The sequence below is a fragment of the Nyctibius grandis genome, chromosome 2 (genome assembly GCF_013368605.1).
Source record: "Nyctibius grandis isolate bNycGra1 chromosome 2, bNycGra1.pri, whole genome shotgun sequence".
In the NCBI taxonomy this organism is placed as follows: domain Eukaryota; kingdom Metazoa; phylum Chordata; class Aves; order Nyctibiiformes; family Nyctibiidae; genus Nyctibius; species Nyctibius grandis.
This window is the reverse complement of record NC_090659.1, coordinates 122,973,203-122,989,685: the sequence shown is the minus strand read 5'-3', so window position 1 is coordinate 122,989,685 and position 16,483 is coordinate 122,973,203. Positions and strand designations below refer to the sequence as shown.

At 45.5% G+C, this 16,483-nt stretch overlaps 1 protein-coding gene across 3 annotated transcripts in view; it reads right to left on the bottom strand.

Annotated features, from left to right (window-relative positions):
- Window positions 1–16,483, bottom strand: part of TENM4 (teneurin transmembrane protein 4) — a 359,290-nt gene that overhangs the window by 16,588 nt on the left and 326,219 nt on the right. For all 3 annotated transcript variants that reach the window (XM_068395558.1, XM_068395560.1, XM_068395561.1), the window contains 3 exons: window positions 11,141–11,313; window positions 7,084–7,319; window positions 1,068–1,364 (listed from right to left, as the gene is read on the bottom strand). In XM_068395558.1, coding sequence (XP_068251659.1) covers window positions 1,068–1,364; window positions 7,084–7,319; window positions 11,141–11,313 — 706 coding nt within the window. The remainder of the gene's footprint in view (window positions 1–1,067; window positions 1,365–7,083; window positions 7,320–11,140; window positions 11,314–16,483) is intronic.

The following is a 16,483-nucleotide window of genomic DNA, read 5'->3' as shown; positions in this document are numbered from 1 at the left end:
GAGACACATGCAGCTGCACAGCACATCGAGTATCCCCAAGTAGGAGTGGGTCAGAGGAAGAAGCAGTTAATGTGTGAGGAAGGCCTAAGTTCAGAATGCTCAGTTGTTCGAATCAATACCCTGTAGCTAGCGGTCTCTACCCAAATTCCCCGTGCTGACAGCTTTTACAGACTAAATAAATAAAATTGGTAGAGCTACTTAAACAATGCTTGAAAAAATACCCCCTGACACCTTCCAATGCCCAGTTAATTCATTGTGGCTCCATATCTTCTATTACTCTCTTACTGCAAACTTCTGCCTGCATGCTTATTTGTTCTAGGACGTTTTTTGCATGTAAAAAACAATCCACACAGATTGTATAATACAAGGGGCAAGTCAATGCTTTTTGCTTTTTTAAAAGCTTTGTTACTGTAGTTTCCTTAAACTGTTGTAGGAATAGGCTTTACACAAAACTCAGGAACAAAAAATTCCAGTATGCAGCATATGGATCTATAGGACACTGGGCAGTGTAATGATGAATGGTAATATCCAGAAGAATTTAAGTCCCATGCCAATCTACAGGGTGCAGACTACAGAAAACATTGCAAAGTGTGCTACAACAGTCTAGCTGGATTTGTGCATTGCACTTTTTATTATAAGCATTTCCCACAAAGTAGGAACGGGCTACTCGAAGAAGGCAGGATGTCAGACTCTATGGGTTGTTTTCACATGGAAAATCCTACTGGAAATTCTCACTGTTCACTCCTCTGACTTTACCTGAAGATATTTTATATTGCAGCTAGCTCAGCAAAGGAATGTTGTGCTTAAAAAATCAAATGCCAAAGCTTCACAGCATCAAGAGATGCTCTCAGTGTGACTGGGAAGAAACTTCTGAGGCTATTTTCAACTGCTCTTTGACGGTCTGGCATCAAAGTTACTATGTGCACCTTAGTGTAGGCAGAAGAGGAGTATTGGACCATAAGGACCATAAATCAGCTGATGTGAAGGAGCGCAGCTACACCGAAGTCAAAGGAGTAAAGCCCATTTGTGCCAAATGCACCATGTCTGAGCAATAAGAGGATTCTTACCTTCTCCAGGTAAGTGTAGCTCCATGATTTGCCATCAGCAAAAATCCTGGATGTAATTCTGCCAGACTGATCATACTCCATCCTTTCTGACATCGTGCCCCTCTGAATCCCTGCAATGTGTCCTCCCGGGGAATAGGTGACATTGACCCCATTCAGTCTGCTGCTGGGTGACCACAGACTGGGCCTCCCTGCCTGGTCGTAGAGGATGCGGAGTGTGAACTTGCGGTGGTCATCGTAGATTTTCTCTGTCCTTGTCACACGATCGAAGTCGAGGGACAGCAGGTTTCTGTTGTGAACCTACAGCAAAGAGAGAATTAGGAAGCTGGAAACAGATTGAGTTACAAAGACTATCCTTGTTTCACCAAACACATCTTTAGCCCACACTGGAGAGTATCCAGCTGTCCATTGCCTCTGCGTCAGAGGCAAGTTTCAAAGCAAAGAGTTGTCCTAGTGTTGCTTCTGTTGACTTCAGTGAGGAGAAAGGCAGAAAAACAAGGTACTTTTGAAACATCACACAGTGAAGGACTATTGCCATATCCCAAACCTAGGCTTAGGACTGCTATAGCAGATGTGATTATAGACTTACAGAAGATACAATGACAAGTTGTTGCAAGGAATATTTGCAAGGTACTCTGCTTATCACACCTAGGATATATAGTCTTTTGCTTTCATGCACATCCAAAAATAATACTTGTAGAAAAAAGATGGATGTTGTGTCAACATAGTAGAAAACAAAGTTTTTCTCTGAGTTTACTGAATATACTGCAGGCACTGGAGGTTAAGCCTTTCTCCTGAGATGAAGTATGGGAGGCCTTGACCACTGTAGATGTTACACAGTGCAGGAACTTTTCTGTGAGAGCTGGAGCTTTAGCTTCATTGTCCTGGGGTTACTCGGTGTTGCATAATTACACTCCTGTTACCTCTGCTGCCTCTGCATTTCCAAAGATCAAAGGTATCTACTTCAAAGGTAGGAGCAGGAATACATTTTGATTCAGGGTTTGTAGCACACAGCAATATGAAAAGGAGCTGATAACACAAGTCATGTTTAGTCACGTGTGCAGGGAGACTTACAAAGCCACATCACCGCAGTAGCAAAGTACTCAGCAAGGATGAAAACCCCACATTCCCAGTATGAGCTTGCCAGTGAAGACAGCTCTTTCTCCATTCCATCACTTTTGAACTTCTTTCAGCTGGTGAACCCCTCTTTTCTAGAAAGCTACAGATTCTTCTGGGATGAATTTCAAACTCCAAACAGCTGACCTGATTTGCAGATCCCTTTGCAGCCCTTCAGCTGTAGTCAATAAACTAGAGTTTGCTGTTTGCTGCAAGGTCTTCAGACCAAATTAAACACACTGCCTTATCCCGCTCTGGGTAAAGCTGACGCATCTGACCCGAGCACTGTTCTCAGCCCTGCTCCAGCTTCGATCTTGGCCATTACTTTAGGGTGTATGATTGAATTCCCACTATATTTTGATGGATGTGAGAGTATCTGAGAGCTAAACAGCAAGAGAAAGGAGAGAAAAGATGTGGTAGAGCCAATGGAGAAGGGGTTCCTCAGCCCTGGAGGAATGGGAGAGGGAAAGGCAGGACCACTGCAGTGCCCACACAACATGAAAGCACTGGTTCCAACTGGAACTCCTTTAGCTTAAATTATAATTAAACAACATGCATTGATCTCCCTGGGAGCACTAGAGCACAAAGAGGGAAGATTTCTCATGAAAACACTCTGGCAACCTTCAGCAGAGGAAGGCAAACAATACTTCTGCAACAAGAACTCCAGGAGCCAACAACATCCATGTCATAAATGGCTGCCTACAAAGCAATTTCCTGAGCTACTGGGAACTGTTGGGGTGGCCATATCCAGACCTCAACACCTTGCAGAAGTTGTGGAGACAATGCTGGACTGTCCTTGTTAGCCAATACACCAGGAATGTTTAGCAGCATATCCCAGGAGACCTCTCTGGTCACGCCGATTCTGGAGAGGGTCTGGGACGCTAGGTCTTGATGCCATCATTAACCTGCTGCCAAGATCTTGGGAAAAACAAATTGAATTACAAAAGGAATTTCCATGGTTAAATAAGTAAAAGAGCTGAGCCAGCAGCTCTGTCTCTTTTGGCTGTCCTATTTGGTCCAGTGTCAGAGATTATTTTACATCCCTCTTTATTGAAAAACTCAAGTTTGTTTAAAAAAAAAGGAAGGAGCTCTGTTCCTTGGAGCAGAGTTTACCTAGCACTCTCACTGCAGATGGAGTTCGTTTTGCTGTTGGCCAGTGATGGGTTGAATTTGTAGCCAGTCAATTTGCGGAGATATATCACTGCTGGGTGAGTGGATCAGAGCATCACAACTTTCCATGGGGTGTGTGCGATAGGAGAAGGGAAAGGGGCTGCTTTAACATATTTGTGCTGCTTTACTGCTGCCTGGCCAAGCACAGAGACAGGTCAGCATTGACGGGACTGGGGAAAAGGCATGAGGGCTGGCCCCTTTCCCTTCATCCATGCAGAAGTCCCTGCCCTGTGCCTTAACCCTGCAATAAACAAACACGTGCGTTGTGTTATTTCCTAGGGAGGGTCAAGGAAGCAGCTGTGAAACTGGCCTCATCATGCTGGGAGCTGGTCAAGCTCATGGCAACACGTCGTCAGTCCCCAAGAACACCCTGCAACCATGGGAGGAAGGGCCACAACTCATAAAATGCGGATCCATGCAACGGCAGCAGAAAGGGTGCTGCTTTCACAGAATCACAGAATCAAAGACTGGCTGGGGTTGGAAGGGACCTCTGGAGATCATCCAGTCCAACCCCTGCCAAAGCAGGGTCACCCAGAGCACGTTGCACAGGGTCACATCCAGGTGGGTATTGAATATCTCCAGAGAAGGAGACTCCCCACCCTCCCTGGGCAGCCTGTGCCAGTGCTCTGGCACCCTCAAAGGAAAGAAGTTTTTCCTCGTGTTCAGATGGAACTTCCCATGTTTCAGTTTGTGCCTGTTGCCCCTTGTCCTGTCACTGGGCACCACTGAGAAGAGTCTGGTCCCATCCTCTTGACACCCGCCCCTAAGGTATTTGTAAGCATTGATAAGATCCCCCCTCAGTCTGCTTTTCTCCAGACTAAACAGACCCAGCTCCCTCAGCCTCTCCTCGTAAGAGAGATGCTCCAGTCCTCTGATCATCTTTGTAGCCCTTCGATGGACTCTCTCCAGTAATTCCTTATCTTTCCTGAACTGGGGGCCCCAGAACTGGACACAGTACTGCAGGTGTGGCCTCACTAGGGCAGTGTAGAGGGGGAGGATAACTTCCCTTGACCTGCTGGCCACACTCTTCCTAATGCACCCCAGGACACCATTGGCCTTCTTGGCCACAGTGGCACATTTTTGGCTTATGGTGAACTTGTCCACCAGAACTCCCAGGTCCTTCTCTACAGAGCTGCTTTCCAGCAGGTCAACCCCCAACCTGTACTGGTGCAGAGGGTTATTCCTCCCAAGGTGCAGGACCCTATACTTGTCTTTGTTCCCCTTTCAGGGGAGCTCCCTCTTTTACAGTGGTTAGATCCTGTTCTCATCTCAAAGGCTTCATGGAGCAATGCTGCAACATCTCTGGGTGTGCTCTTTCCCCATGGAGCACCATGTCTTTGCTGTTGTCTCATGTGAGCAGTGGGGTGAGGGGAAAGGGAAAGTAGTGATTTACTCACATATTGCAGAAAATGATAACATTTCCCAAAATGAACAAAAACATGTTAAACTTAACTTCCCTAAGCTTCTCACTAAGCTTCTCACTTGCCAGGGAAAGCAGCAATTACTGGTACAGGGGAAGACAAGAACATGACACACAGAATATGTTAAATGCCGGGCAATCCCCAGGGAGGCAATTAGCACCTTGCAGGTTTATGTCTTAGGGGTGCAGATGATGCCATGAGGGTACAAACAGGCAGCTTAAATCTTCTTGTACACACTCAGCTACTTTGAACCCCCGAACACAGCCATAACTGAGTCCTTCAATCACTTAAGATGCTCTTCTGCTTCACTAGAAGGGCCCCGATAGGCTCAAAACATGAATAAATGCTGACAGATTTTTGGGGACACAAGTAACTAGCCCAAAAACTCATTTTGCAAGTGTTTTTCCAAATGCAGTACAATATAAAATAAAGACACAGTCTGCATTTGAATCTACTGTGAAAAATTTGGAAGATAAAACTGACAGGGGCAGCTGAGCTGTGGCTAAATGAGTGGAAACTGCTTTGAACACCAAATAGCTGTGACACAGCTGCAGATTTCAGAGGGCTCTCTCCTTTCACAAAAAGACCTGTCTGATAATTTCATTGGTTAATAAAATAAGATAAAAATCCCAAGACAAACCAAACAAGAAGGGGGACACCAACTGATCTGCAGATATACAGCAGTTCCCACTGAAGGAGCAGCTTCAGCTTTCACCACAGTTTGCAGTTTTTCTCCTGATAACAAAATATGAGGCTATCAATGCAAGGGGAAAAGAGCAGAGGCTGGGCTGGGGAGGATGAAGAGCAATACTTAACAAGTGTGAGTGAGGAGAGACGGGAGAAATCACACCAAGGTGGCAGGGGTCACGCTGCAGAGAATAGGGAAAGATGAAGAGCAAGGACTGGGAAACACATATTCTGAAACCCGAGCATTAATATTTACTGCAAAGCTTAAGTGTGAATAAATACCTGGAGTCCTTTTGCTGTGGTGGCATTACACAGCAATAAGCATTTTTCTCAGAAGGTCTGAATTTGCCAGGTGCTGAGCAGGTTCCCAGGAACCACTCATCAGCCCATGACTCCGAGACTAGCAAGGTACAGGGTGATTGCGCAGGACTTGCTATTACAAGTTACCAGCCTTGCCAGCAGTTAGCAGAGGAATTACAGGCTTATTGGGCAAGATCTTTGAACAGCCCCAACAAGTCTGCGGTGCATTGTGTGGAACAACGTTTTCAAAACACCTCGATCTCAAGCACAGAAAGGAGCGTGTGCTCCTGGAGGACACAGTACCATCAGGCTGGAGCTGTTTATAACACCTCGGGGAACAACGGCAATTGCGATGCAATGCCCTGCGAGAACAGCTCTTCAACAGGTTCAACAGATTAGCAAGTTTCAGGAATCTAGAGATTTTTCTGAGGCTGCCTCGTGAACAATAATCATAGAATCACAGAACAGTTTAGGTTGGAAGGGATCTTTAAAGATCATCTAGTTCCAACCTCCCTGCAATGAGGGAGGTTGGAACTAGATGATCTTTAAAGGTCCCTTCCAACCTAAACTGTTCTGTGATTCCATACCTTCCCCTAGACCACATTGCTCAGAGCCCCATCCAACCTGGCCTTGAACACTGTCAGGGAAGGGACATCCACAGCTTCTCTGGGCAACCTGTGTCAGTGTCTCACCATCCTCACAGTCAAGAATTTCTTCCTAATATCTAATCTAAATCTCCCCTCTTTCAGTTTAAAACCATTACCCTTGGTCCTATCACTACGCTCCCTGATAAAGAGTTCCTCCCTATCTTTCCTGTAGGCCCCTTCAGGTACTGGAAGGCTCTTCTAAATTCTCCCCAGAGCCTTCTCTCCCCTATGCTAAACAGCCCCTCTCATACACTCTCAGCCTTTCCTCATAAAGTTTTCAGTTCTTCAGTCTGTTACTGCCAGCATCACAGGTCGAAAATACCCATGCTAATTGGTGCAGCATTTTATAGTTATGATCGTCCCTTGCTTGCTTAAACAGCCTGACATGATGGTTAATCCTGCGGTGTCTGGTGGGAGGTCATGTGTTCCCAGTGATGCAGAGGACTTGTAGGCAAATCAGCAATACGGCCTGCGATGGCTAAGAGAACACCAGCACGTAAGGGGACATAAGGATATATTCAAGTCATAAAGGTTGTGTCACTGCAGATGAACAGCTAGTTCTCTGTCCTGCAGCCTCATCCCTATTGCAGATGATACAAATCAACCCTGTCCCTTTCTGTCCTGAGACCGGGGACTGATGAGATGAGGAGTCCAAAACTGCTCACGCTTCTCACTTACCCTCAGCCGACGTCCAAAGACAGTGACCTGCCCTCTCGCTTGTTCCTTCCTCTGCCTCCACTCCACGAGATTGAGGCCGTTGTCGATGGGCAGGGTGACATTCCTCTTCCCCACTGTGGGGTTGACGGTGCCAGCCAGCAGATGTGGCTCAGTTTGCAGGGCCACCTCCATGCCATTAGCGAGCATCAGTCTGAGAGAGCCATCAGCGCCGATGTAGTAGCTGTTTCGGACTTGGTCTGAAGACAGAAAAGAGATCTTTTCAAACGGCTGCCCAATGATACAACTCCAGATTTCCATTTGCTCCCTCACCCAGGCTTCATCAGCATTACTGTTGGTTGTAACCAAATGCACTCTATCACTCACCTGTCCCACTCACAGTGAGCAAAGCATTGGTTTCATCAGTGAAAGTAAAGATGGACAATCTCTTTTTCATTCTGATGAGGTTCTGCACCTCAAATTCTTGCAGAAAAGTCTTACACGGGTTAAAAAAGGCACGAGCGGAAGAGCCATGTAATAACCTAGCAAAGTTCAAACCTCTTCCTCTAGGCTAGAGGACTGGGTGGTGAGATATTTACTTTCAATCACAGTCAGGCTGAAAACTTTCCACGCTTCTATATCCTAAAGGTCCCAATTTCACTACAATATATGAAAAAGTGAGGCCACCGACTTTCCTCAGCTTATTCACCACCTCACAAGTGACAGGAAATTGCACAGTGAGTTAATGCTAACCAGTTCCCCAAACAACAGCCAAACCCTTTCACTTGGGAAAGCTTTCAGGAGGCAATGGAAGTCCTCATGTTTGGAGAGAAAGCACAGGCACTAAGCTCCCACACATCTCTCTACATCTGGCCTCCACTAGCTCTTGAAAGATCAGCAGATTTTGAGGCCAGGATTTGGGAGTTCAGTAGTAGAAGACAAGAACAATATCTCTTCGACATCCTTCAGGAATCAGGCAGGCTAAAAGCCTGTCCTTTGAATCTCCAGGTGGCATTCCTCTCTGAAGAGAGGAGCTCATGAAGGGTAAGAAAGAATGAGACTTGCTCAGTGCAGAATGGTTTTAAAAGCACGTTATACAAAGACTGCCTTATCTGAAGCTCCTCAAAAGCTGGAAAATATTATAATTTCTGTCTCCCAGGCTGCCATAAATACCTAATTGTGAATAAAAACACCCATTAAAAATTCATGTCAATTATTTTTCCGTTCTGAGGCAAGTTGGGTTTTGTTCACTAGTTGCTCTGCCATAGCTCAGCAGGAAACGAGGTCACAGCGAAATTATCATCTCTTGTCTGGATGAAATAGATCAGCAAAGAGCACAGTTTGGTATAATTAGGAAAGGAAACCTGACGACAGTTGGTCTTTTTTATTGTGAGTCTGATCCTGCTCCTGTTGTAGCCAGCTGGAGCCTTGCCACACTGAGCTCAGCAGGACCACAACTCAACTTACTGTACACAGTAGTGATGGTGTGAAACTGCTGTGGCACTGGATTGTGCCACTATAAACATACAGCAGTGATCCACAGTGTAGACCAAGTATTTTATCTATATCACTAAGTACTTAAGTTGATGGTCTTTTGACATAGACTCCAGCAGGATCAAACCCACTCCACGCTTGATTCTGTAAATGGAGAGAAGGGTGACAGTCAGCTGGCTGCCACACTTTTGTTCTTAGATGCTTAGTCTGGTCAGAAAGTGGTAGGAGATGTGCTTTAAATCAAATCACTGAAATATCTCTGCACAGCTAATATATTTCTCCCTCCTTCATCTTTCATGAGGAAGCAGGGGAAAGCTTGAAGCGCTCCATGAAATTCACTGGACACGTGATGTTCCCTTCATGTCACCCAAGCACCACAGAGGGGTTATGCTGGATTGTCACCAGCAGTACGGTACAGTGTGGGGAATGTAAATCCTCTGCTTTCAACACTTTTCCAAGAGAAGACTCTTCCTTGGCTTTGGAAGGTATTTCTCAAGGGCTACATGAAATCCAAGGGCCATTGGATGCTGTATTTTATGCTGCTTTGGCTCTAGGGTGCTAGTGCCCTATTTTGGCCTTGAACAAACCCTCACTTTGTCATTAACTCAGAGGACAAAATCCCACAGAGGTCCTGAGGTGCCTGTTAGCTGTAGAGGCTCCTAAATCCATCCTACAGGAATCTGTAGGATGGATTTAGGAGTGATCCAGCTTCTTGAAAGGTTCACCAAGGATTTGTGAAAGCTGGCTAGAGCCATGAATCCAGAAGGAAAATGTGCGAGCACCTCTCACACAAAGGGAATCTGCAACATGCATTTTCCCTGGAGAACAATGGAGCAAGCAAGACACTCACAGACCGTAAGAATGGCTCCAGCTCCATGGCTGGAGAGGCACTTGGAAGGCAACTTCATTTCAGCTGTGCTCAATACATCCCCGGGCAACTCCAGTAGTCCTTGTTTCAGTTTCTACAGCGCTGCCATGAACAAACAGCTGCCTCAGTTTGGGAGTTCACAGTCCCTAACATCTGTGGGAAAGCCACCCTCAACAGGTCACAGGCCACCTCTGCTGCAATGTTACCCAGATCTTCATTTTAAGATAAGGGCGTTTCTTCAGACCCAAACAGTTTTGTAATTTTATACTTCTGAAGATGGTTAAGCTGTTTGTAATACTGCATGTCCTAATGGCAAGAGTGCCCCTGTGCGGGAGGGCAGTACAACGACATAATCAACCATGGCACCATTGTGTAACTGTGCCTTCAGCTCTGGGTGTATTAATCACATCACAGTCAATTATCTCACTAAAGAGCCCCCAACAGTGGGTCCTATTGCTTAATTAGGCTCTTGAGGTGAAGCCAACCTCGTGTCTGTGCAGTTGCCAGACGTCCTAACGTGAGTGCATGGGATGGGGCGGGAGAGGTTGGATCTGCTTTGCAGGCTGAAGAAAAGAATAAGAAAGTCACTGTGTTCCCCTACAGCAATAGTGAGTATGGCTTGAAGGGGCTGGCACCCTCTCACCCACCCTCTCCAGAGGCAGGAAAGGCAGTGTTCAGGCATAGCAGTCACTTCCTTTATAGGGAGGGGGAGAGAAATGTGTGTCCCAGAGACGTGGGAACAAATCTGATACTGGAACACATTGGTCTCACTTGGAGCACTTTGTTCCTCACAAGGGGAAATGATGTTTGACACCCCATTGCCATCAGGCACAGACTGAGAGTGAATGAGAGCTGGGGAGTGAAGAAAGCAAAAAGTCTGAAAGTCCCTTCCCTTTCTCCAAGCCCCAGGAATCAGGAGTGATGGCTCAGCCTGACCGTACGGAGGTTCAGCCTGCAGAACTTGGAAATCCAGGTTGACATTGTTTGTGCACTACAACTTCTGCCCCTACCAGTATGTCAGCACAGTGCTCCTCTGCTATTTATTTCTCTTTTCCTTCCCACTTCATCACCTTTTCCTGCACCTCATCAATCCTCCACTTCCCCACCTTACCATTACCAACAGAACTATGCTAATTTCCAACAGCTGCAAACCAGTCCCACCAGTCCTACCCTGGCTGCCCACCTCTCCTTTCTCCTTTGTGCCTCTCCACACCAGCCCTTTAGCTCAAACGCAGACCTTTCGGGGACAGGGATGGTCATTTTTCTGGATTCTGCCTTGTGAATGTTTGAACAGCCAGTGAACAAAGAATCAGAGAGATCTCCAGCAACCAGCTGGAAGCCTGTTCCAGGAGGTAACTGTTACGTTGGAAGCCATTAAGAGAACAAAGCAAAGGGGTCAGCTGGAAGCGTGGCTAGATTTATTCAACCCATTTTGTTATAACAATAATGGTAATGATGATGGAGGACTGTACTGCAAGAGGGATGCATGGCAAGGGGACTGGCTGAGAATGAAGCAGAAAACAGCTGCAAAGCAACCACGGTGCTAGGGAATGTGGCTAAGTAGGTGTGAGTGTGTGTCTGTACCAGCATGGGGGGAGCTCTGGGGCTCTGAGGATGCAGGTGATTTTTGGTGCTGGGATTATCAAGATGATGCCTGTTTCCTGATGGGTAATCCATTGTGTGCAGTGTGGCTGGGAGAGGAACAGTGGCCCAACTCACCTTGGAGCAGGGTGTAGAAGGCTCCCGATGCTGACAAGTTGGTTGTTATTGTAACATCATCCTTGCTGGAGGTTTCTACCTGGACATGTACGGAGCTGTCGGTGTCGCTGCGGAAGCTGCTCACTTGGCCAGTAGGGAAGGTCACATTGGTGAGGCGCCCAAAGCTGTCGTACCTGAAAGGGAAGATGGAGTGAAGTGAACAGCATCAGCAGAGCAATGGGATACAGGAATCATCCCACAAAGCAGAGACCAAGTCTTGAAGTCTTCACCTAGATTTTTCCCAGAGAAAAATTGTCAGTCTGTCAGACTGTCTCAACTTTTTTGGCTTCATGAGAAGAAAATCATAGCTTTTAGCTGAAGAAAATCAAGCAAAGAACAGAAAATGACTAAATAAGTATTAGCCTGTATTTTAACAACATTTTTCTGATACTTGTCACCTGCACTGTGCTTCTTGTTTACAAGAGTAGCTTTATTTCCCCTCCACTGTGCTGTGAGCTACGGAAAAGCACTAGCTCGTGCACCCTGTCTAGCAGAACTAGGGGTTTCTGAAGGCCACCAGCTGTTTTGTCTGGTTGTATCCTGAGCTCTTCAGCTTTTTTTTTTCTGGTTTTTTTTTTTCTGTTTATTTTTTTTTTTGTCTTATTTTAAAAGCTAATGTTAAGGTAGCAGCAAGGACCTGCCAGACTGGCAACATGAGGTAGAGAACTGTCCTTTGTGAACACGGTGTAGAGCTCAGAGCACAGCTGAGACCCCCATGTCTACCTTTTACTGCTCCTAGGACCATCTGGAAAGACTGATTTAAAAGTGTACAAAAGCAGTTCAGTTTTCACTCCTACTGAGTCCTTGGCTTTTCTAGTGAGGGAATCAACATAAGCCCCATCTGGAAAGGTTTCTATGATGTGGACACCTGTCTGCCAGGACCCAGATGAAATAAGCTACATACACACAGATCCCAGAGCAGTTAACAAGCTGCAGGGTTATTTTTCAATAAAAAGGAAAAGCAGACACCTGCGCCTAGAGGCCTCCTGAAGCTTACGGAAGAAATGCCCCATCCTGCCTCCCATTTGTGGCATTGCAAAAAATGTGCCCTTGGGTCACAGACTGAGCTAAGACCAGAGGGTGGTGAGGGAGCTTGTTAGTGAGAGTACTGTAGACTGAAATGGAGAGAAGCAGGAAGCTCTCCTAGCTTATCTCTGGAGAGCTGTTGGACCTTCTGATGAGATGGACCTTCAGGGAAGGGATATTTAAATAGTCAGGGAGAAACAGTAGAAACTGTAGAAAAATTCCAGCAAAAGCAATCATAAACATTTGACTTTTTCAAGTCCTGCCTACAAGAAAAGTACAAGGAAACATCATTTGGGGATGCAAAGTGAGTGGTGGGTAAGCAGAGAGGACTCGTTCTCCTGCAATACCCAGTGGTGAGCCTTTGATGGAGCATGGTGTCCAGTGAAGGGCACCATTCCTCAGAATGATAAAGTAATGTAAATGATACGTTAAGGATAACAAGCTTAGAAAACATGACCTAAGAGGCAAAGCCAAAAGAAATTAATTGATTTAGAAAAGAGGTAACAAGGAAGTGGGAAGATGCTATCCTGACAATAGTTGTTCTGAAGAGGATTATAATTAATGTCATGAATACTGAGGATGTGACAAAGAGTAATCAGTTTGAAGTGAAGCAAAGGAGATTAAAGTCAGAAACTGGAGAACATTTTCCAGGCCCATGGTTGCTCCTAGAAGATGAACAGATTGAGTGCTGGAAACCCCATTGCCCAATCCTTTTAAGACTAGGTGAGACAAATGCATTTCATCAGACCTCGGAGGGAGAAGATGGTTGAGGAGGTCTTGATCCTCCTCTTCAGGATTACTCTGAGCTGGGGAATAAGACCACAGAAAAGAAAAGAAAAGAAAAGAAAAGAAAAGAAAAGAAAAGAAAAGAAAAGAAAAGAAAAGAAAAGAAAAGAAAAGAAAAGAAAGAAAAAAGTAGTCTTGAACTGCAACCCATGCAAGACCCAGGAGCAGCCATTGGACTGGCTCTGCACTATACAGAAAAATAAATTCGTCTCTTCCATTCTCTTTTTTCCAGATTTGTACACAGCGCTGGTATTTTGCTTGTGACAATACACTGGCAGTGACTTAGCGTAAGGAAGGGCTGGTTGAAAAGGTGATTTTTGCTCAAGTATAATGTTTAGTGTATAGTGACTAAGTGCGTGAGCTCATTGCAAGTCTCTCCAGCCCTTGGGTTTGGAGACACCATCACGTGAGGCTTTTCTTGCCCACTAGGCAGAGAGGGAGGTAGGAAGGTAGAAGAAAGCATTTGGCCCTCCACAGTGTCAGCCTATCAGTCATGGGATTAGCCATGCATGGAGGACGGAGCAGCCTTGCCCTCTCTCTCCAAGGTCTTGGTGATCAGTCAGCCACTTGTGAAAAGGAAAAGAAGAAAGAAAAAAAAAAAAAGGAAAGAGATGAATTCAGGACTGCATTAGAGGAGTTTGGCAGAGACCAGTTAAAGCTTTTCCAAGCAGCTAGCAGTGCACAGCTTGGATCTAAACTGAATCTCCTTGCAAGAGCCAGAACTAAAGCGCTCTCGGCACCGAGGGCTTTGCTCCATGTTTGTGGTTGTCCTGTTTGCACTGTGCTTTCTGCACAATCATCTGCACATCTCCTCCTAAAACAGTATGTGAGACCTAAACTGAAAACATCACAGGCAATATCTTTACCCCATCTGCTGAGACATGACACAAGGGACATGATTTAGTGTCTCCCTTGAGCAGAGAAAACATTGTTATCGTTAAAAGTGTGTTGTGTAACACCCCGAATTCTTTCTACCTCGACATCAATAGTACTATATATAAACCAGTCTGAACCGTGAGGGTAGACTCAGATCATAAACGCTCCGGAATTTAAAGAAGATGGATATGAATTTGGCACCTCTGACTTGGTGGTATTAGCAACTCTAAGGGATTTATTTATATTGCTCTATTTAAACTTTAAAAAACAAGCTGCTCCTGAAATTGAGCCCGATTGTCCTACTAAAAATAACAGCTCAAATCTAGACGTGCTGCACTGAAGTGTAAGGGGTGAGTTTGGTATAATACAGGTGTGAGTGTGAAAGGAAGCAGGTCTGCGGACTCCGGAAAGAAGGAGAGCAAAAGCCAGGATGGGGGCAGAGAGCTTGTTCATGTGATGGACGTGGCTGCTATTTCATTTAAGTGCTGAGTCAATGTCCTGTGAGTCATATGGTTTATCCTAATTGAACGACACTCAGCACCACGCTGAGAGTCAGCAGAAAACCTGTACTCCATGCAAGCCCTCCTTACGTGCTCCAAAGAAAGCCTCAAAAACACGTGGATACTCAGTTTAACAGCCCCTAGCAGCAGCAGACACTCAGGTCCTTAAGCTCTATTCCTGGACACCCAGCTCCCAGCACCCTCACAAATGCTCCTCCACCTCTCTGCTGGGCAAATATGTAATTGCAAATATGCAAATGGACAAATACGCCAATAACCTCTGCCTGCACAAAAGGGGTTAAAATAGCATGAAAAAAAGAGCATGAAAGAGTGTGATGGTGCCTCGACCTCTGTGCACACATTTTTCTTTTTAACTCAAAATGACTAAGTACAATACGCATAATTTACACAGTTACATTTTTACAGCTGTACAAAACTCACACTACAGGGGAGAACTTCACCCAGAGCAAGGACTTCCATTTGGGACTTTGGGTCCTGAGAAGCAAGGCTTGTTTTGGGCCAGAACAGTCTGGAATGGTGTGCTGGAATTGGTTTGAGATGTCTGCATGTGTACGTTAGACTTTTGGCACCTCCTTAGTCACCCCATTAGCCTCCGTCAGAAGTAACCTCGACCATCTGTGTTTTCTGCATTTGTAAGATCTGCTGCACCTCTGCCCAGCAGCGAGGCAGAGACCTTCCAAGCACTCACTTTGGGGGTGACAGCTCACCTATTTGCAGCTGCAAGGAGGTCATGCCTTATTAAGGGAGAAATGCGAGAAGGCAGCACAATTAGACTGTTCCCATTTTTATTATTAGTTTTAATTGGTGGCAGATGAAGTGTAAAACACTCACGTCCAGACAAAACCTCCTTTTAGCACTGCGGTGGCAATGCAAAAGGAGGTGCTGGAAGCTAGTTAGCATGGACACACACAGTGCTTTCCTCTTGGCAAGCAATTCCTTTTCTCCTTTCTGTTTTGCTCAGGACTGGACCATTTTCCCCTTTTCCCTTGTTTTAGATCACACAGCACATACTTGATATCATCTATCACATGCCCACAGTCTCCCAGGACACATTAGCTTGAAGGCTTCAACAGCCCCAAAAGATAATGTGCTTAAAAAAATTAAATCAGTTAAATGAGTCGGTTCCTTCTACCTCTGCTTTCAGCCCTATAAAGGCACCTACAGGGCACATCCTCATCTTCGAGAGGAAGGCCAAGCAACTGGCTCGTACGCAGCTGCAGGTGCGCCCTGGTATTTGCAGTAAGATAAATCTCTCCTAGTCACTTCATTTTGCAGCTAAGCTGCATAGGCCTGTTTCCACAGTCTTGGGAATTAGGGGTGGGCCAGTTTTCATCACAGCCTAAGACTCCTGTGTTCTCCAAATGCTCTGGAAGCAAGAGAATTAAGGAAATGCTGAAACACGGGAGTGCACACAGCAGCCACTCCGAGCGATGAATTCGTCACCTGCTAACACAGCTGCTGCCTCCCATTCAAACCTGCTGCACAGACTCAGTGCTTACAATTACAGCGACGATTATTAGGCCAGCAAAGGAAGCTGTTGCCATCCGTTCCCAATTGGAAACGTATTTAGCCAAGGTTCAATGCACAGAATTAAAATGGTATTTGGTGCTTATGAGGCCTAATTGTTAGCTTGTAAACATTCAGAGCTTTAATTTATCACATTACCATTGTGTAGAGACCTGGGCCTTGGGAATTAAAGAGAGCATCCTAAGTACCGTCTATTCAGAAATCAATTCCTTGCCTGAGTCTCTGGTTTTCCTCATTTTAGCTTTTTCACATTTCATCAGCCTTTTAAAGCTACAAGTCAAATAGATTGGAAAAGATTCACTGTAATAATGTTGCATTTAGTGCCAAAGTGTCCTAATGTACTTTGCAAACTATATTTTGCATGTGATTATACAGACGTGCACCCGCCGCCTCTGAACAAGCTCGCCTCTTCACAATTTTTCAAACAACATTAAACACAACATTAAAAATAAAACTACAGCAGACAAACCAATACTACTCAAACATGTATGAATGCAAGTCCTCTCCCTAATGACACAAGGCCACGTTGCAGTCACTGCAGAATTTTCTGACTGCCCAAACGAGAAGA